The sequence below is a fragment of the Prunus avium genome, chromosome 3 (assembly GCF_965620075.1).
Source record: "Prunus avium chromosome 3, drPruAviu1.hap1.1, whole genome shotgun sequence".
Taxonomy (NCBI): domain Eukaryota; kingdom Viridiplantae; phylum Streptophyta; class Magnoliopsida; order Rosales; family Rosaceae; genus Prunus; species Prunus avium.
Window position 1 is genome coordinate 30,969,423 of NC_142286.1, and position 21,301 is coordinate 30,990,723.

General features: G+C 38.6%; 2 protein-coding genes and 1 long non-coding RNA gene across 4 annotated transcripts; 1 reads left to right on the forward strand and 2 right to left on the reverse strand.

Moving 5' to 3' along the window:
* Window positions 1-1,371: 1,371 nt before the first annotated feature.
* Window positions 1,372-4,818, forward strand: LOC110772824 (uncharacterized). 2 transcript variants are annotated; one of them, XR_015834605.1, is made up of 5 exons: window positions 1,372-1,544; window positions 2,359-2,438; window positions 3,630-3,781; window positions 4,098-4,190; window positions 4,507-4,818. It is a non-coding gene; the product is annotated as an uncharacterized LOC110772824 (long non-coding RNA). The 2 variants fall into 2 exon arrangements; XR_015834606.1 differs by having other exon boundaries at window positions 3,671-3,781.
* Window positions 4,819-11,265: 6,447 nt separating this feature from the next.
* LOC148295928 (wall-associated receptor kinase-like 1) lies at window positions 11,266-12,163 on the reverse strand. The gene is made up of 2 exons (XM_088250646.1): window positions 11,425-12,163; window positions 11,266-11,306 (listed from the first exon to the last, which is right to left on the reverse strand). Exons 1-2 carry the CDS (start codon window positions 12,161-12,163, stop codon window positions 11,266-11,268), a joined length of 780 nt encoding a protein of 259 aa, XP_088106772.1.
* A 3,989-nt stretch (window positions 12,164-16,152) lies between these two features.
* LOC110747062 (wall-associated receptor kinase-like 6) lies at window positions 16,153-20,246 on the reverse strand. The gene is made up of 3 exons (XM_088249900.1): window positions 19,235-20,246; window positions 18,921-19,118; window positions 16,153-17,398 (listed from the first exon to the last, which is right to left on the reverse strand). Exons 1-3 carry the CDS (start codon window positions 20,166-20,168, stop codon window positions 16,302-16,304), a joined length of 2,229 nt encoding a protein of 742 aa, XP_088106026.1. The 5' UTR covers window positions 20,169-20,246; the 3' UTR covers window positions 16,153-16,301.
* Between the last annotated feature and the right edge of the window lie 1,055 nt (window positions 20,247-21,301).

The window sequence follows — 21,301 nt, forward strand, 5'->3', positions numbered from 1 at the left end:
TTTTGGTAACGTGTGTGGAATTGTATGTGTAGAGCTGTTATGATTGTCTGTCTCTGGTAATAGAGAATTCAAGTGTTTCCTACTCTTTTCTAGGTACCACAAAATATAATTTCATGAAAAGATAATGCAGTTTACTAGCTACTTGACGTATTTATAATTTGGTAAATTTGTGAAAGAATCACAACCTCATTGATAAATTTCAAAAGTTTGCCTTCATCCACTATTTTAGACTTTTTCACAGCAACAATTCTTCCATCTGTCAACATGCCTTCGAAAACAGTTCCTTGGGCTCCCTGGCCAAGAATTCTATTAATGTTAAAATTGTCAGTGGACTTCTCCATCTCCTTCGATTTGAACAACTTGACTTTCTCAACGTTGTGTTCACCTGACGATAATTGCTTTTCTAGCAGCAAACCACCATTTCGTTTGAAAAATATTTCCTTGCGTTTGATGTCTTTCCTTTTCTTTATGATTTTATATATGTTGGCACTAAAAACTGAACAGATGGAGATGAGTGCAACTTACAAGCGAGATGGACGATCGAGAGATCGATTGGATGTTGGATGCCGATTCTTCCTGTCCTTGGATGCCGATCCTGAATAGAAAGAAGTCGAGACTCGTAAGGTCTATGGAACCGGTGTGGAACCAGCCTAAGACCCTCCGATGCCGAAGTAAGTTTGTTGTTTTAAGAGCTCTTGCTGTTGACCATATAGAAGTATAAAAGTCAAGCTGAAAAGTCTTACCCCTGTATTGTAGTGGAGGGGCCTATTTATAGAGGGCATTTAGTATGCTCTTAGTGCTCATTTTCGATGTGGGACTCGTGGGAGGGCCTTCTGAGGTCGACACGAGTCCTTAGATATTTTGGGCGGGTACTTCGAGGTTGATTCTCTACAATCGGTAAGGGATGCCGATTGTAGACGAGTTGGGCTCGTAATGGCTGTTCGCAGCTTTGAGACAATGCCATCGGTGGCCGATGCCGATTGTTCGAGGCCTTGGGTACTTGGGCGAGTTTATGAGATCCACGTGTCGTTGTACGAGTGGAGGGTCAGATATGGTACAAACAATATACATGCACTACAAGAAAAAGGTCAGTAGTGACCAATTTCCTTGTGACCACATGAATAATGGTCACAAATACAGTGAATTTAATGACTAATAATACTACGTGGTCACTAAAATAATTTACCCCTATTTTTTAATTTTTAATGACCAAATTTTCTGACCATTATTTAAATTAGTCACTGAAAATAACTTAAATTATATAGTTAGTGACGAACACATATGCCAAGGTAGCCTTACTTCTCTCATTTAATACATCAGTGACCAATTAACCTTTTTTAAACTTCTTTATTTATATTTTTCAAAATGCACTGGCTCAAAGCGAGACGAGCGAAATCCGAACGAGACCAGCGCGAGCTCAGAGCCAGCAAGACAAGAGCGAGAGACCAGAGCGAGCGAGACCATCTTCTTCATCGAGCGAGCGTCCTCTTTGTCGTCCTTGTTGTCTCTGTGGTTTCGATTTCTAGGTTTTCTCCCAATATCATGTGAGCTTTCTATTTCTCTTTGGTTTCAATGTAAGTTTTGATTTCATTTGAGTTTGATTTGAGTACGATTGTGACTCTGATTCTGATTCTCTATTCTCTATTCCCTAATTCCCTAATTCCCTAATTCTCTATTCACTGTGATTTTGAGTTCCACTGTGATATCAATTTTCCTAACTATGATTTTGTTTTGGGTATATTTTGTGTTTTGGGTTTACTTGATGAAAATATTATTGCATTACTCTTGTATGCTTTCAGAAATTCAGTAATGTTTTTGTCGGGTAAGAAAACTTTATGCTTATTATAGGCTGTTTTTAGATTTGAATAGAAGATAAAAAAAAGGGTTCTGGTTGCTTTGACGACTATATGGCTCGGGATTTTGTTTTCATTGTTTATGTAGGGAATTAGATCTAGTTCATTGAAACATTCTTTTGGCATCAATCAAAATGGAGATATAAGTCAAAGTGGGTTCTGTTAGTTTCTTCTTGGTGTGTTCATGTTTGTTTCTGAGGATTCTGAGATTAAGTATCAAAGAAGGATTTTGGGTCTTGGAATATTATACATTACCGTTAGTAGGGCCTTGTCTTAGAGGGGGAAAAAAAAAGATGCATTTGGTAGCCTGTAGTTGGCTTTTATTAGCCTTAACTTTGATGAACAATGTGCTATGGACTTTCAGTGTATGTCTAAACCAATTTCAAGGGCTACTATATAGTTCTGATATTTTTCACCGATTTTAGTTTTGATTTCTCTTTGAATTTCGATTCTGAGGTGTGATTCCAAAAAGCTTGATGCCCTAACTTCCTAATTTGTGTTGCAGAAGTTTCAATTTTGAGAAACAACCTTGAGGCTAGTAAGATCCTATTTTGAAATCAACTTTTGAGACCATTAGCTTCTCTGGTAAGAAATCTTCGATCTCTGGCTGTTTGATTCCTAATTGGTTTTCATCTTCATTCTTGCTTTTTCTTTACTCTTATTCCTATTGCGTTGTGTTCTACTTGATTGTAATCTGAAATGCTATTGGGGTTTGTAGATTTTAAATGCATACCAAGTCCATTAGCCTCAGAGGTCCTCCTGATACGAAGCCTTTTCACTGAGCTGATGAACATCCTATATACCATAGAAATAGTAAACATACTGTCAGCATTATTTACTAGAAAGTAACAGAAAAAGGAAACTCCGGGAATGTCAAATTAGATGTTACTAAGCACATTGCTCTCTTTATTTTTTTAGGTTCACCATCCCATTTTCTTTTTAACAAAACTCATAATTAGAGGTAGAAGCATACACCCAAGGAACATCTCCTACAAGCATCCAGTCTCCTTCTTTATCTTCATAAGTGAGTACAAACTTAGAGGATCCAACCGGAAGCATAGAAGTGTCTCAACAAATATCTGTCTGTCTATCTGCATTGATTGTCTTTGGTCCACAGCTGCTGCTGTATGCACCACCTAATCCTTAAATTAATAATTTTTGGTGAATCACCATTAGAGAACTCATCTAGATGATTAAATTTGGCAAAATCATGGGCATTTGGGAATTTTCCTCACTTACTTTGGGAAGCCCTGACTTCTATGTTGGTCTGTCCCCATCTAATTGTATGGCCCACTTCAATGTGGGCCCAAGCTGCACGTTTGTGGGGCACTCTTTACCAAATAGGCTTTGAGAAAAAGTCACAACACTTTGAGAAAAAGTCACAACAATAACAATGTATATACAAATATTTTTGATTTTGAATAGCTTGGTTAACCAAGCTATTCAACCTTGCAGCACTAATAGGTGGCCATCCCACAACTTGACTGTTTTCATAACACAAAATATAACAATCAATGATCCAAAATACAAAACCAGAGATACAAAGCATTCAAAACACGCTCTGCTTATCTGGTATAAGAAATCTTCGATCTCTGGCTGTTTGATTCCTAATTGGTTTTCATCTTCATTCTTGCTTTTTCTTTACTCTTATTCCTATTGCGTTGTGTTCTACTTGATTGTAATCTGAAATGCTATTGGGGACTCTATTAGTGGTTACTGATTAACATATGCTATTGGGGACTCTGTTTGATTCCTCATGTGAATATGGCTATTGAGGATCACATGAAGAGAAGAAACTGCATCACAATTTGCATCAGAAATTTCTAGCATACGGGTCCGAGGAGGAGGCACTTGAGCATCGACCTCAAACAGTGGGAGAGGATGATTGGAACTATCTGGTTCAATTATGGCAAAACGATGAGTGGAAGGTGAGACACTATCTAGTTCCTCTTCTTGACATTATGCTCATGCCTTCATTCATTTAGTGATTCCATTTTGAGAAAAGTTCTGGTAATTGATATTTTTATGTCTCAGTGCTCTCTTCCCTGGTTAGACAGTTTTGTCCAAGGCATTATATAAACCTGACTGAGCATATTTAGATAGGCTACTTAAAATATACTAATCCTCACCTCAGCTTGGTTATACTTCAGCTTAGTTATACATTCCTAATGGTGTTCATTACTTTTAGTACTTCAGTTCAGTTATACATCTAATGCTCATTACTTTTAATACTTATTTTTGCAGAAAAGTAGTGCAAAAAATAAGGAAAATAGAAAGAAATTGAAGATCACACATTGTGCTGGGACAAAGGCCTTTAGTCGTATTAGATATGAAAATGTAAGCTTCATTTGACCCTTGCAATCTACTTACATTGAAATTTTTGAAGTTATAATTTATGAAATGTGTAAATAACATGATGGTGGTCTATGACTACATGAAATAGAGAAATTTCCTAATTTCCAGTTATCCTCGACTTCATCATCAATGAGTTCCTAATTTCCAGTTACTTCAGACAAGTGACAAATAAACTTTAAGCAACTAATTAATTAGAGATGCGCTAGCTAGCTCTTGAGTTTAATTATTCTTGCATTTAGTTAATTCCCGGTTTAGTGCATCCCAAGTAAGAACTGACATTATTCTTTGTTTGATGCAGGTCTGATGGATAAAGGGCAGAAGACAATTTGCTTCAAGGGAAAACCCTTTGATTCCATCATAAAGAAACAGAACGTGTGTGTTTGGTTTTGCGGTTGCCCCTAAGTCGAACATCAGGGTGCCTACGTATCCCTTGCGAGAATCAAGCCACTCGTAGTTCAAGGAATTGCAATGAATGAATGACTCATTGCAAAAGGAAAGATTTGTGTGAATTTGATTAAGAAATGGTTTGAGTGAATTTAGCTGAATAAACCAGGGATTTGATTTTGATGTGTGTTTTGGGGCTAGTTAAGAATAACCACGGATTCTGTTTGGCTTTGAGATTTGGGCGATTGCATCCAGATTGAGTCTCTAGATTGCCTACGTACCCTTTCGAAGGGATCAAACCAACGTAGTTCGGAAAATGATTTGGAAATTAATGGGTAAGTGTGGCTCACTAATTGAGAATTTGTGTCTTTGGGACAATTTGGAGATTTTCATAGGTAGATGACCTATGAGAAAAATTGGAAATTAATGGGTAAGTGTGGCCCAATAATTTAGAACTTCTGTTTGAGAGATTTGAATTTAATCTCATTGGAGTTTTCATGGGTAGATGACCCATGAGGAAAATTGGATGGTTTTGTACCATCTTTCTTTTTGTCAATGTCCAAGAAAAATAATGAGCCGTTTTGATTAACCCACTAATTTTTCATGAAATTGACATTTGCATTTGGGCCTGAACATGGCTCTGAGGATTTTAAAATTGATCCATTAACCACATAATAGGCCATTTGGGCCTCTGTATACTTAATGAGTGTTTATTTGATCACTCATTAAATACTTTGGGCTTTTGAGAATTAATGGGCAATTTTGATAACCCAATAATCTGTTTCCAGGCCTTGACATTTTTCATCAGTTGGATCATGAGCAAGTGCCTACATTAGAGAGACCTTGAAACCCAGCTGCCTTGCTTGCTGTTTGGGATTCTTGAGGGCACAGTGAAGAGACCTAAGAGCATCCACAGTGGAGGGTGTAAATTCGGGGGTGTAAAGCCACTTTTACATCCCCTTTACACCTCCGGGGGGTGTAAATATGTTTTTTGCTCCAGTGGGGGGGTGTAAATTCGGGGGTGTAGCCGTGGGTCCCAGCCTTTTATGTTGACTTTTCTTCATTTTTCTTCTCTGTTCTCGGGTGGGTCCCGCCTGCAAGGGATGTAAAAATGAATGTAAATATACATTTTATTTTACATCCCCATGGTGGTGATGTATATTTACATCCATTTACATCTCACCATTGGAGACAATTCCGGTGACTCGGGGTGTATATTTAACATACACCCCCCACTGTGGATGCTCTAAAAGACTTTGGATGATGAAACCGTGAAGGAAAAGTTATGGCCTTGCTTTGTTCCAGCTAGTCCCCCACAGCCTGGTGCCTTTAACAAATGTCTTTTAATTTTATCAAGACACCCAAGGATAAAATTCCTTGTCCAAATAGAGTCAGAATTAACCTCCTTGTTGATTTGGAACCCCTGGATCATCCAGGAAAGTTAACCCCTTGTCCATATAGGATTGGGCTATATGTATTTCTTTTATTTATAAAAGAAAACATGTGCACCACAACTTTAAATCATCAGCAAACGAACACTTGATATTCTTCCTTTGTTTTCCTTTCCAGACCAGCTCGTACAACCACCTGTTGCATCATCAAAAGAAAAGACAAGCTCTGGGATTTCACGTGGTAACCTATGCCCACAAACTTCCCTTTCTCTTTTTTTCTTTTGTTTGTTTCCATGTGGCTGACTTCTTTCTTCTCTTTTGTATGTAGAGACTGTGCTGCTAGATTGAAGGCTTTGGAGATTTCTTTATTTGGTGGAGAAAACCATCTGTCCTTTTGCTTTAGAAACCAAAGAGAAAACTTGTGGTACTTGCTTTGCCAACTCCTTTTTTTGTTTGCTATTGCTGTACTTTTACCATTGCTCGTTTCCTTTTCTTTTACTCAATTTTCAGTCAGAATAAAACCAAAGAACCATTCAAGAGAGGGAGGCCCTCTGTTTTTTTTTTTTTTCATTACTTTTTTTTTGCTGTCCCTTGTTTTGTCTTTTGCAAACAAACACAACAAACAGAACCACTATTTTTTTTTTGCTCCATTCTTCCTCCGCTGGCTATCTTCTTCTTCTTCTTTTTATTTTCTCTTTGTTGACTTGCTGGCAGCAAACACTCATGAGGAGGCAATTCAATTGCCATGCAGCCCTTTTGGTTTTAGATGCTTCAAACCAGTTTTACGCAGAGACTTGTGATTACAAGCTTTCGTTCTTTGATTTTGATTCCATGGTGGGTTCATCTCTACCTCCATGATTTCCTCAACTCTCCACGATTTGAGACATCCCCTGCATTTGGAAACATATTCTGAGTTGCCTGCTGGAAATACGATAATTGAAATCATCTTGGAACTACGCCGGTTTGATCCCATCAAGGGTACGTAGGCAGTCTAGCATCCCACTAGACGCAACCGCAACCAAATTCGAATCCTTGGTTCATCTTAACCAAGTTCGCCGAAACACTTTTCCAAGTGCAAATGTCAGTTTCATGAAAAATCAATGGGATAATTAAAATTACTCATTATTTTTCTTGGATATTGACAATAAGTTAATGGGCCACACTTACCCATTCATTTCCAATTTTTCCCATGGGTCATCTACCCATGCAAATTTCAATGAGATTAAATTCAAATCTCTCAAACACAAATTCTCAATTAGTGGGCCACATGTGTTCATCACACACGTTGGCTGAACTTCCAGCTTTCTTCATCTTCTCCTTCCATATTGGACAATTCCGCTTCCAATGATCCTTAGACCCACACTCGAAGCATCCTTCATTGTCCTTGAACTTAGCATTCCTCCCGTTGCTTCTCTTGCCATCACGCTTGCTTGAACGGTTCCCTACGAATAGACTCGTATCTTGAGAGTTCTCCTCCGAGCGTTGGGACATCCGGTGATGCGTCATCACATCTTGCACCACCTCCTCAAAGTTCAAGGTACTCTTCCCGAACATAAGCGTCGTTCGGAAGTGCTTATAAAACGGAGGCAAGGATGTTAGAAACATAAGTGCCTTATCCTCCGTATCATACTTCACATCCATTCTTTGCAAGTCAGCAACACATCTATTGAAGCTGCTCAAATGCTCCATTAGATTACCTTCCTCCTCCATCCGAAGATTTAGGAGTTCTTCCTTGAGGAAGAGCTTGTTGGACATAGAGGTGTCAAACGGGCCGTGCCGGGCCGGCCCGTCCCATTTAAACTCGTTCTTTTAACATTTTCGTGCCGTGCCGGGCCGGCCCATTTAATTTATCGGGCCGTGCCGTGCCGGCCCATTTAATAAAATCATTGATCCCGGCCCGGCCCAAAGCCCATGTCCATATTCAAACGGGCCGGGCCGGGCTCGTGCCGTGCCCGTGCTCGTGCTCGTGCCATACTCGGGCCCAAGAACCAACCCATTTAATTTGAATTTTTTTCACTTGATTTTTTTTTTCCACTAGATAATTCAAATTATAAACATTAAAAATATAATTAGAGGTAAGAAATTATGAACTATTTGAAAACATTAATCAATCAAACATCCAAACAATATGAAGGGGCGGAGGGCAAAAAGTGTCCAACTCCACAAAGTCCACTTGAACTTTTCATCTGTAAACAACTTATTATTTTATATGTGAAGAAATATTTTGCTTTGATTATAGGACAAGCGTATATGTCATATGTATTTATTACATATCAAGTCCAATGTTGTTTAATTAATTTGTAGTTGATATGTTTAATTAGATGTAATTTGTAGTTGTAATTTGTAGTTGATATGTATTGATATATATATATATATATATATATATATATATATATATATATATATATATATAACATATAAACAATGACATTAGATGTCAAATTATTGCATTTTGACTTTTTGAGAAGAAAAAAAAATGCTAAATGGGCCGTGCTTGGGCTCGTGCCGTGCTTGAAGCGGGCTCGGGCCATGGGCCGGCCCGCTCCATTGGACCTATTTCTTGATCCTGGGTCGGCCCAAGTTTTCGTGCCGTGCCGAACACGGCCCATTAATATTCGTGCCCGTGCCGTGCCGTGCCTCATTTAAAAGGGCTGGGCTCGTGCCGTGCTGGGCCGGCCCGTCCCGTTTGACACCTCTAGTTGGACAGCGACCTCCCTGCAAACATCTCTTCGAGCTTCTCCCATGTTTGCTTCGCTGTGTCTTGCATCACGTTGTCTGCCGCGCAAATCTCACGGCCTAGAGTTCCGGGCCGAGGGGATGTGCGTTAACACGGGATTTCCTGGTTTTGGGTGCGGTGCGGTTGTGCACGGGCGTGCCAGCACGGTTTACCGTGCGTTGATGTTTCGATGAGTTTTGGATGGATGAATGGTGCTCCTGTTTGATCTGTCTTCCTAGTCAAACGATTGTAGCCGAGAGAGGAACTGGTCTCGGCTGTTAGGTTCACGGCCTGAACTATAAGGCCGTCGAGTGATGGTGTTGGTGGTGGATTTTGGGCGGTGCTCCGGCGCGCTGCTCAGGGAGCGACGGTCGTGTGATATATGGGGTGAGTGAACGAACAATAAGGATGGTGCTCCGGCGCCTTGAAAATCAAGGGTCGTATGATATATTGATGAATGGATTCTGCTTACAATCTAATACTACTCCTAAGAAAGCAAGTAAAGATATTGAAAGTGCATTACAGGAAAAAATAAGTTGCTCCGTGGGAGGCTTGTTTTGGTGTTGAACCCTTTGAATGTAGCTCGAGTCTTGTATTTATAGGAAGAGTCCCTGGATGAGTAATCGAGGCTGAATTTACGCATAGTGGAGTCTGATTAGCGCAAGTGGGCAGTCCAATCGACATTTGGGATCGTGAAGTATGGTGGTGAGACTCCAGAAATCCCGGTGAATCTCGGCCGCCGCTCTCGATCGTGGGTTCTGAACCTCTGGCCGTGGAGACGCATTTATGGCCTGGATAGCTGGTGAACAAACATTTCAAGCTGTCAGAATCCTTGTGAGAATGTCCACGTCTAATCACTCTGATCTTCATCACCAAATCCTGACTTTAGTCACTTCCCACCTTCCCTCATGCATTAAATGCTACTTTGTAGCCAATGGGTTCGCTGCATTAAACAGGCACTACTTCATTAAATGAAGTCTGGGACCCTACTGTCACGTGATGATTTGCCTTTAATGCCTTGGCCGCAAATTTGTTCGGCCTCGGCCTCGGCCTCAAATTTGTTCGGCCTCGGCCTCGGCCTATGCTTGAGGCCGAGATGATCATGCCTTAGCATTTCCTCTTTTATTTTTAAGGAAGGCGAAATGCCCTGGCGAAACGCTGCGTTTCAGCCTCTGCGAACAAGTGCCAGGGCCGAGAGAAAGGGCTCCTTCGGCCAGCTCATGGTCGTGATCTATCAGGCACAAACACACGTTGATGAGCACCTCATCAGTGACGTAGTTCTCGATGGCTCCTCTAGCCAACTCGTCTAGAACACCCCACTCCGAGTCTGTCATGGTTGCTGGCTTCTTCTCCTTGCCTCCCAAGACAATGCTGAGATTTTGTTGTGTAAGAGCTGACTTCATCCTCCTTTGCCATAGAGTGAAGTTCTCCTTCCCTGTGAAAGGCTTCAACTCCATCTTCATGGTGACAGATTGTGGTTGCCTCTGCTGCACAGAGCTACCTCCATCTTCACCTTCCTTGTCACTTGCCATCTTCAACACACTAGCAACTTGCTGCTCCAACACAGCTCTGATACCACTTGTTGTGCAAATTGAGAAACAAAACTCAACTCACCCTCCCTAATGATCTTGTTGTTGGTGGACTTTGTGACACACACAAGTTGGATGAATCACACACACACACTTGAGAAACCAACCAAGCACAAAATGACACAAGTATTTAGAGGTTCAGCAAATGCCTACATCCTCTTGGTGATCCCCTTGAGAAATTTACTTCATGAAAGAATAAGTTACAAATTTGGTTTTACACAGAAAAACCCCCTTAGAACTCTATTCTCTCCCCAAGCTCTCTTTTCTCTCACACCCCTTTGCTCAACACTTTGATACACTTGTGAACACTCTCACAACCCTTGGTGTTTCCCCCTTTTGGTGTCTAGACTCTCAAGACTACAACTCAGCTCTAACTTGAACTGATTGCCCTCTCTTTCTTCCTCCCTTGGTGAGATAACCTCCCTTTGCACACAATAGCTCCCAGCTACTTGACAACTTTGAGATTAACCACACTTGTTGTCTTGCTTCCTCTTCCCTTTAATACACAAGCCTTTGGACTTCAGAAGAGACTTCTTCTTTCCTCCCACGTTCTGCCCTTGGTTACCTAACATGGACCATAACTTGGGCAGACCAAAGGCTAGGCATTGATAGCTGCAACTTCAGCCACCCTATCTAGAGCTATAGGATAGGTACTCCTTGAAGCAAGTCAACAAACATCCTTCAATGCTCCCTCAAACCTCCCAACTGATTGCCAACCTTCATTTAACTCAGAAGTGACCCCTAGGGTCCTTGGAAATCGGTGGGAGGCGATAGCCATTGAAAATAGAGTTGGAAACTCGAGGAAAACTGAAACAGCATCTCTGGGCGACCGGTCGCAAGCACTGGGCGACCGGTCGCTTTTACACAGAGTCTTCAGCGTACGAGTTTTGTCTCCTGCGACCGGTCGCCAGATCCTTGCGACCGGTCGCTCGTCGATTTTTCTCCAGACTTCGAATCTGCTTCTAAACGACTGGTCGCTATTCCCTTGCGACCGGTCGCTTCCTGTGACACTTGCATCCTAAATGTGAGCCATTTTACAACAGAGTCAACCTTTGGGGAAAATACCATGAGACGACTGATATTGGATGGCTCTGATATGTTTGTAATGAACCTTTTAAATAATTCGATTAACGAACTATTCATGTTCTCCAAGCTCAAACTCCATTCAAGCACAACCAGAACGCTTTCCATGTCCTTGACGTCTCTAAAATTCGATAAATTTTTCCGAAACCAATCTTGCTCCACAAGGAATGCATAGTTGTAAGCAGCAAACATTCGGTCATTTCCACTAGTAGAACTTTCTTCAGATTCAGATTTTATCTGAGTCTCAATCACACTGAGATATTGGGGAAGAGTAGTCTGGCAACAGTTAATGCCATTGCATCCATGGTTGTGTCCAGTTTCAGCACTCTTATCACAAGTTGACATGCAGCCGCCAACAACACGCTCGTCACGGTATGACCTTACCAAGGCAAAGAAGCCACAACTCACTGCTGTGAACCGGTTGTATTTCTGAGAGTATACGAAAGGACTTCCCGTCAAATTCGGTGCTTGGGGGGTCATCCTTCTGTTGGAAAAGAAAGTAACAGGGTTTTTAACCAGAAGCGTGCCTTGGATAGAGATGTTCAGCACCTCAAGCTTGGCAACCCTCAAGAAAGGCTTGTGAGGGCTGGTAGAGTTGTCGCAGTGTATTTCAAACCAATCGTACAAGTAACAGCTGCTGCTAGGTCCAATCCCGAAAGGGCACGGGATGCTAACATCTCCGCAATGCGTTTCGCAACTAGGCTTTGCTATTGGCCCTAATTGATCTGGTTCTGCTGCTGGTGTGCTTATGCGCCATAACAACAAGATGGTCATATGAAGGAGCAATTGCATACTGCACTAATGAATTGGTCTTCTACCTTCTTCCTTCCTCTTTCACTTAGTTATTTACTAAGTATGAAAAGTATATATGGATCTCTTTTCTGACAAATAAAGTTGTCTTTAACCTCTGATGTTGAGGTTCTTAATTACCTCCTGATGTGTGTGTTTGTTCTTCAGCTTCTTGTTGTTCTGGTCATTGGGTTGTTTTGTATGTGTTTGTTTTTAAGATCCTTCTTGTTCATTTGTCTTTTGTTGGGGGATCTCTCCTCTTTCCGAACCCTGAGCCGTATTTGTGTCTTTTCTCGATGGAAAGAGGTCCCAGTGTGTAGTTAAGACTGATGAAAATTGCCGATTATAATTAATTAATTTCACAACTCTGCACAATTGGTTTCATATAATAAATAAATAAATAAATACAGATGTTATAAAAATATTGGATATTGACATTAATGATTGAGTTGCAGTTTTTGAGGTATATGGCTGGTGATCACCGAGAAAATCCAGGGCTAGAACAGGGGATTGCAGCCCATTAAATTTGAACTCATTAATTCAAGTTTCACTATTATACACAATATAGAGGCCTAAATTATAAAATAAAAAAACATACATGAAATGGACTTTAGAAACACACCAAAAACTCATTTACAACATAACAAAGAGGCTTTGAACTTCATATAAATTACAAAATTGCCATCAATTTTCTTAAAACAAACCCAATCCCAAAACTTCACAAAAAAATCTCAAACATTCAAAATAAGCCTAGCCCACATTTTTATAAAAAAATCAAAACGAAAACAAAAAAATTAATAATGGGGAAAAAGATGAGTCACGCAACCCAAGGAGTCGTCATGACTGTTAATACACATACAAATCACACAACCCAACATGACTGTTAATGCACTTCTCATGAGTGTTAATATACATTCTACGACTGTTAATGAAATACAATACGGAGTGGGCTCTAGAAGAGTGTCCCTCAAATAACTTATTTGAGGGATCCTCAACTGAAGCTCACTATATATATATATATATATATATATTGGACCATCATTCGAAGCTGACCATGTTCTTGTGGGACCTATAATAACATCCAATGCTCGATGGAATCTTTTTTCGAAAATTCACTCCGTTCATACTTTTGTGGAGAATATTCAGTCTTTTCTGAAATTTCAAGGGCCTCCAACTCCGCTGTGACTTCTCTCATTGTAGGGTGGTTCCTTCCATTCGAAGTCAAGCATCTTCTGGCAAGGTTAGCAATTAACTTGATCTCTATTTCAGAACCCTCCATCAAAACTCGAGCATCAAGTATGTCAAATAGATGATCTTCCTGCATTGAAATATTAAAATATGTGGCAAGACTTCTATATTCTTGATCTTCTACTTCTGTCGACCTTGTTATTGCATAAATTGGTTTTTGTCCCGTCAAAAGCTTAACAAGTACAACACCAAAGCTATAGACATCACTTTTTTCCGTGCATTGGCTAGATTGGAAATATTCAGGGTCCAAGTAAACAAATGTCCCATGCACATGTGTGTTGAGGTGAGTTTGGTCAATCGCAACTGATCTTGAAGTTCCAAAATCAGCAACTTTTGCTCTATATTTTGTTGGAAAAACAATAATTAGTGACTAATAAAAATGATTATATATTAACAGTATATAAATACCAACGAAATTGAACATTTATAACAAATTGTAATTTGAAATACAGTAAACAATAAATAAATGAAACTGACTTGGATTTGAGATAGAGGCTTGAAGATTTGATGCAATGTCCTAACGAAAGTAATTTCACCACTTCTCGGTGCTTGAAGTTCTACAGGTGACTGCCTCCCAAGATTCAACTATTTATATTCTAAGCCCTAGCACTAGGACTTAGAATCTGGCGAACTTTGATTATTTTCCTCTCAGACAATAGACTTCTGAAACCTTATCAGAAGAGTAACAACTGTTAAAAAACAGTTAATTAAACTAATTTGAATTAATTAAAAATTATTAATTCGAAACTAAACCACTTCTCGGTGCTTGAAGTTCTACAGGTGACTGCCTCCCAATATTCAACTATTTATATTCTAAGCCCTAGCACTAGGACTTAGAATCTGGCGAACTTTGATCATTTTTCTCTCAGACAATAGACTTCTGAAACCTTATCAGAAGAGTAACGACTGTTAAAAAATAGTTAATTAAACTAATTTGAATTAATTAAAAATTATTAATTCGAAACTAAAAAATTAATTTAAATCTGAAGTGCCCCAAGGTCCAAGGTCCATCTTTTTTATAATTAAATATTATCTATAATATTCAATGCCCAAATTGAATTTGAAGCCCAATTGGCTTCTATTTGGCCCAAGTTTCAATTACTTAAGTGTGGGACTACCACAGTTATGAAGACTTCACTTTTTCTTCTTTCTACCAATGCAGGACAAGAGTCCTTGAATTTCATTCAAACTTCCAACTTATTTTTCATCTAAGAGTATGTTGGTCGACTTGATGTCGCGGTGATAAATTGGAACGGAAGCTGCAGAGTGCAAGTACGAAACTGCTGGTGGATATAATGGGAAAGGGTTCCGTTTGATATGAATTCGTAAACCAAAAGTGGAACTTCAGTCTCCAAACAACAACCCAACAGTTGAACCACATTTCTGTGTTGATTCGTGAAAGAATTACAACCTTATTGATGGCATCTGAAAGTTTGCCTTTGTCCACTATTTTAGACTTTTTCACAGCAACAATTCTTCCATCAGCCAGCATACCTTTGTGAACAGTACCTTGACCTCTCAGGCCAAGAATCCTATTCATGCTAAAATCGTCGGTGGACTTCTCACTAACTTCACACGATGATAACTGTTTTTCTAACAACAAGCCACCATTTCGTTTGAAAAACATTTTCTTGCGCCTGATGTCTCTCTGTTTCCTTATGACTTTGTATGCCCACCACCATGCACAAATAAGTAGTAATAACAATAGTCCAATGCTAGTCCCAAGACCTACATAATTATGCAAACACATTTGTATACCTGTGAAATGAATTTCCATAATCAACCAAATGAAGGAGAGTAAGTATATATAGGAAAGCATATATTTACCTAAAAGAATAGGCCTAAGTTTGATTGACCGAGAGGTTGGAGGCCTGTTTCTGAAGTAGCATGAATACTCACCCCTAGCATAAAACTCACTGGTAGCGCCAGTTATATTTGAGTGGAGCATTTGTTACCCCCAACAATATTCTCACATAAAGCGTTACTAATGTTCCATGGCCAGAAAAAAAAAACCGTATTTTGGAAAGTCAGCATTATAACACTCCTTAAGGACCTTGCAAGGTCCTTAAGGAATTGCATTCATCAATATCTGAAATGGAATATATTAGCCAACGCCAAAGGAAAACGAAAAACATAAGAATTATATTTCTATATGGATATTACTTGCCTCCTTTCCTGGAAGGAGATTCTCCTACTTGGTGCATATCTTAGTTTGACGCATTTGCAAAAATAATTCATCAAAAATACAAAAAGAAAAACTTCTACACACATGTCATACCGCCATTGACAAAAATGTAGAAGTTTCTACTTTCAAAGTAAGAGATAAGTATTTTCCTTTATGTATTCATTACTATTTATAAATAAAGTGCAATTATCAAACGAAAAATAAAATTAGTTCAGATCAAGCATTTTGTGTACATAGTAGCTCAATTGTGGATCTGATATTTTTCTTAATAACGAGGACAAGTTGTTCGATGAAATGCCTCAAGAAACTGAGGAAAGGACAAGCAATGTTTGACGGCTTCATTCTCTTCCATTTAATATTAATTAAGAAAAAGTCGAATGGACAATAACAATTGACAAGCTTGGAGAAGATATAGGGACTTCCTTCAAAGCCGAATGGACAATAACAATTGACCGTTGAAGGATTATTGTATGTCATTAGACATAAAGCAATAGGGTCTTGAGTCATTATAAACAAACCAATGCTCATTCACTGATTATTACTGATAGTACGTAGCATACATTACCTTACAGAACATCATAATCTAAAACAACATATATAATAGTGTACAGCATCAAATTAAACATATTTTACAAGACCCAAGTGTTTTAATTAACTTGTTTACCATGAAACAACATCCAAACACTCATTTGTGTCGTTTATAGCAGATTAAACCCCATTGTAATTATGTTGAGCATTAGAAGATTTTGCAACCAACATTTGAATGGCCTCCAACTCCGCCGTGACCTCTCTCATAGTGGGGCGGTTCCTTCCATTCAAATCCAAGCACCTCTTTGCAAGGTTAGCAAAAGTTGTGATATCTGTTTTGGAGCCCTCCATCACAACCCTAGCATCAAGAATGTCAAATAGTCGGCCTTCCTCCATCGAAATAATGAAACAAGTGGCAAGACTTCTGTGTTCTTTTTCTTGTGACCCGGTTACTGCAAAAACTGGTTGTAGTCCGGTCAAGAGCTCAACTAGAACAACTCCGAAACTATAGACATCACTTTTCTCCGTAAATTGGCTTGATTGGAAGTATTCAGGGTCCAGGTAACCAAATGTGCCGTGTACAACGGTGGTCAAGTGTGTCTGGCCAATCACAATTGATCTTGAAGTTCCAAAGTCAGCAACTTTTCCTGTGTATTTCTCATCTAAGAGTATGTTGGTAGATTTGATGTCTCTGTGATATATAGGAAACGAAGCTGCACCATGTAAGTACGACAGAGCTCCTGCAATTTCTGTTGCAATTCGTAACCGCATTTTCCATGTAAGTGGAAAGTCTTCATTCTGCTCATGAATATAGTGGGAAAGGGTTCCATTCGGTATGAATTCGTAAACTAAGAGTGGAACTTCCGTCTCTAAACAACAACCCAAAAGTTGAACCACATTTCTGTGATTTATTTGTGAAAGAATCACAACCTCATTGATGAATTCTGAAAGTTGACCTTCATCTATTATCTTAGACTTCTTTACCGCAATGATTCTTCCATCTGCAAACATTCCTTTGTAGACGGTACCTTGGCCTCCTTGGCCAAGAATTCTATCAATGTTGAAGTTGTCAGTGGACTTCTCCAACTCCTCTGATTTGAACAACTTGATTTTCTCAACATTGATTTCACCTGATGATAATTGTTGTTGTAACAATAAACCACCGTTTCGTTTGAAAAACTTTTCCTTGCGTTTAATGTTTTTCCTTTTTTTTATGACTTTGTATGCATACCATGCACCCACGAGTAGCAACAATAGTCCGGGAACCGTGAAAACACCTGCATATGTAAATATACATGGAATTATAGTTGGATAAAACTATGCATACCGCATTTGTACCACTATGAGTTTGAGACTCACTTACAAATAGGTTCCACTTTACAATTATATCCCCCTTTTTTCCCAACAAAAATAAACTTTTTCCATTCATTGTGAAATTAATTGTACAATAACCATTTATAATACAAACCTACACCATTTTTTTTCCCATGAAAACACCTGCATATATAAATATACTTGGAATTACTTTTTCTTCCGAATTAATTTTTTATTTAAGATGTGGGATAAAAAATATAAAAAATGAAAAAAAGTTACAGCATTCTCCAACAAAGTGAAATCCGAATGTCATTATTTTGAGGAAAGCTTGCTTTCATAATTAAAAGAAATAGAAAATTAGATAGAGATTTTCTGTTTAAACCCCCACTTCTCTTTGTTCACCCCATATTCTAAGTTCACCCCAACTTTTAATTCAAATTTTCACAATTTCTAAGAAAACCCCACTATCTTCTCAAACTACCCCTAAATACACACTCAGCAAAAAAATAAAAATAAATAAAACTCATCAACCTCACACCCCACACCCCGCTGTCTTACTACTCACCACTCTCACTTAAAGTTCATCTCAATTTCACATTACTTAAAAGAGATAAAAACATTGTTGTCAAATGTGTAGCCATATTATTTTATTATTATTATTATTATTATTTTAAATTGAGAATAAACTAGTTTGTTTTGAGAGAGAAATGTTGACAAAGCTAAATTGATATGTAAGTTACCATCATCAAACATGAAGAGTGGTGGGGTGTGTGTATAGATGTACTAGGTTAAGCATAAAGTTGGATGACCTTTTTTTTCTTTTTACACAATTATAAAAAACTTAAGAGCTTAATAATTTAAGTATTAGGGTGAAGAAAGAAAAGTGTGGGGTTTAAATAGAAAAACTCAATTAGATATATGGGAGTTTCACTAAAACACCCAAAATGGGGGCTGAAATTATAAAAAAAACCCAACACCTAAAACACTTTATAAACACACCCAAAACCCATCATTACACACACTCAAAACCCATTTATGAACACACCCAAAAAATATACAATTGTTGATTGTGGGGTTGATTTTGGGTGTGTTTCTATGTTTAAATAGTGTTTGGGTTTTTTTTTATAAATACATGTCTAGGATTGGGTTTATTTATAAATATCTATAGATGTTAACCCTTTTTTGAGTTTATATCTATTTTGAATTAATGGCCATGATGAATGTGTTAGATGATTTTTTGAGCTAGATAGGTTGACTTTTCTGAATGCCTATTTTACCCCCAATTATATCCCCCTTTTTTTCCCATATATATATGAGGTTCGTATGATTTTTTATTCTAGCCATAAGTGTTTAAAAGTCAAATTCAAAATTTAAGAGTAACAATATTAATGATTTTTTATTCTAGCCAAAATAGCCATAGAATATAAATAATACTACAAGGGTCTTTATTAATAGTAATGAACTCTAAACAGTATAAGAGCATACCTAAAAGAACATTTCTGATTCGATAGGCCCGAGGCGGCTTTGGCTTGTCGTAGCAATGCCAACTAGTTTCACCAAAAACGTCACATGTAGTTACATTTGAGTAGCATGTAAAACCACCAACGAAATTCTTACATGTACTGAAACTCGATGAAGCTAGGAAATAATCCATACACCGATTAAGCTTGCATTCATCAATATCTGAAATATAATAGCAGAAAGACAAATGAACATGATGATGAATGGTGAAGTTGGCTCATTCCAGAACGAAGCTTTGGATAACGGAATGGAAGGGTTTTAATTAATTACGTACGTACCTTGACAAGGTTGGAGAAGATAAGGATTTCCTTGAAAGCCCCCCGGACAGAAGCAATGAACGCTTGACTGATTGTATGTCGAAGAAGTAGTGGAATTATATATTTCACAATAGGGTGTTGAGTCGTTATTAAAGTTCCCTTCAAAATCAAAATAATCTGGCTCTGTTCCAATAAATCCATCAAAGGATCTGAGTGAAGTATTGTCTAAGCTGATATTCCAATCTAGCACCACAGGTACACTGTCCATTCCCTGGATAGCTCTATAACTTGATAAATTATTCAAAAACCAATCTTGGTCAACAAGAAATGCATAGTTGCAACCATCAATTTGATCTCTTTGCTGTATCTCAGTAGTGAAAACGCTGATATTTGGAGGAATGGTACTTTGGCAACAGTTAGTTCCAAAGGTACCGCAGCGGTAAGTAGCATCTGTACTCTGATCGTCACAAGTTGAATTGCATCCATGAACAACATTCTCATCTGATCTCATGGTAGCAAGACGGCCGCAGCTGACTGCAGTGAACATGTTTTTTCTGTCCAAGTACACAAAAGGGCTTCCCGTCAAATTTGGGGCTTGGCGAGTTTCCTTTCCCTTGCAAGCGCCGAAGAAAGTAACAGGGCTTTTAACCTGAAGGGTGCCATCAATAGAAATGTTGAGCACCTCCATTTGAGCGCGCCTCAAGAAAGGCTTGTGCCCAGTAGACTCGTTGCAGTCTATCTGAAACCATTCATTAAAGTAACAATCTTTGTTTGGTCCAACGCCGAAAGGATAAGGGATGCTGACATTAATTCCGCAGTGCGTCGTGCAATTAGGCTTTGCTATAGGCGGAGCTAATTCTGATGATGACGCTGGTTTGGTTTCGGTAACTATGCTGCACCAAAACAACAAAACGAACATGATCACATGATGATGACCTAGCAATTGCATTGACATTATTACTTCCTCTGCTTCCTCTTTCTCTCTATATACGATATCTGACCTCAGTTGGTTATGGAGCTTTTCTGTAGAGAAGGTACCTTTTATATAGGGCTCGGGAGTTTCCAAAGAAAAAAAAAATTAGGCAATAACAACTTATGGTAGAAATTTAATATAGCGCAAAAGTAAAAGGGTAACAAATCAAATTTTGAATAAATGGGGGACTGACAGGACATTAATTGCTTTGAAATTTCTCGTTCATTTCTCAGAATTCATTTAGTAATCTCCTGGCGTAGACTTTTTGATTAGTTTGACCGGGACGTTGCCAATATCCTCTTTGCTTGAAATTGCTCCTTCATTCCTCAAAATAATTTAGTAACCCTCTAGCTTGGACTTCCTAATTATTTTACTGAGGGCCTGTTTGATAACCATTTGAATTTTAGTTTTTAGTTTTTATTTTTTGTGCTGGAGTATATAGATGAAAATAAGAGTGAGAATGGGAGTTAGGATGAGATTGAGAGAGAGAATGAAGATCTGACACCATTTGAATCTCTCATTCTCTCTCAAATAGATTTAGGATGTGAAAACAATTTCAAATAGATTTCTGATCTTAGTTTTTGTTTTTCAGTTTTGTTAACGTAGACTAACTATATAATATCATTCATGAAAGAAATATGACAGGGATGTTACTGACGCAACTAGGACTAGGTCCGCGGCATAAACTACCAACGTCACCCTAAATAGTCCCAATAATCGCCAGTTATATTTTTGCAGCACGCCATGGATTAATATATACTGAACTTATCTTACAATTAAATTGATTCTAGTCGAAATACTGAAGTTAATATTTGATCTGGCAACGATGGATTAATCTGTAACTAAACATAAAATTTGATCCTAGGCTATTTTTTTAACTTTTTGTGGAAAAGTTGCTTAAGGGAACATTGGTTTATTGCTAGATTCGAGCTCATAGGGGATAGGGCTGTGATTTGGGGAGTACCATAGCCGTGATTATCTTTTTGTACCTCATTTATGTGGAGGAGTACCGTAGTCGTGATTATCTGTTGGAAACATGTATTGGGTCTGAATATGAATGTGATTTATGAAATCGAGCCTTTCGACTTTTATTAATGATATATCTATCGTTTGGC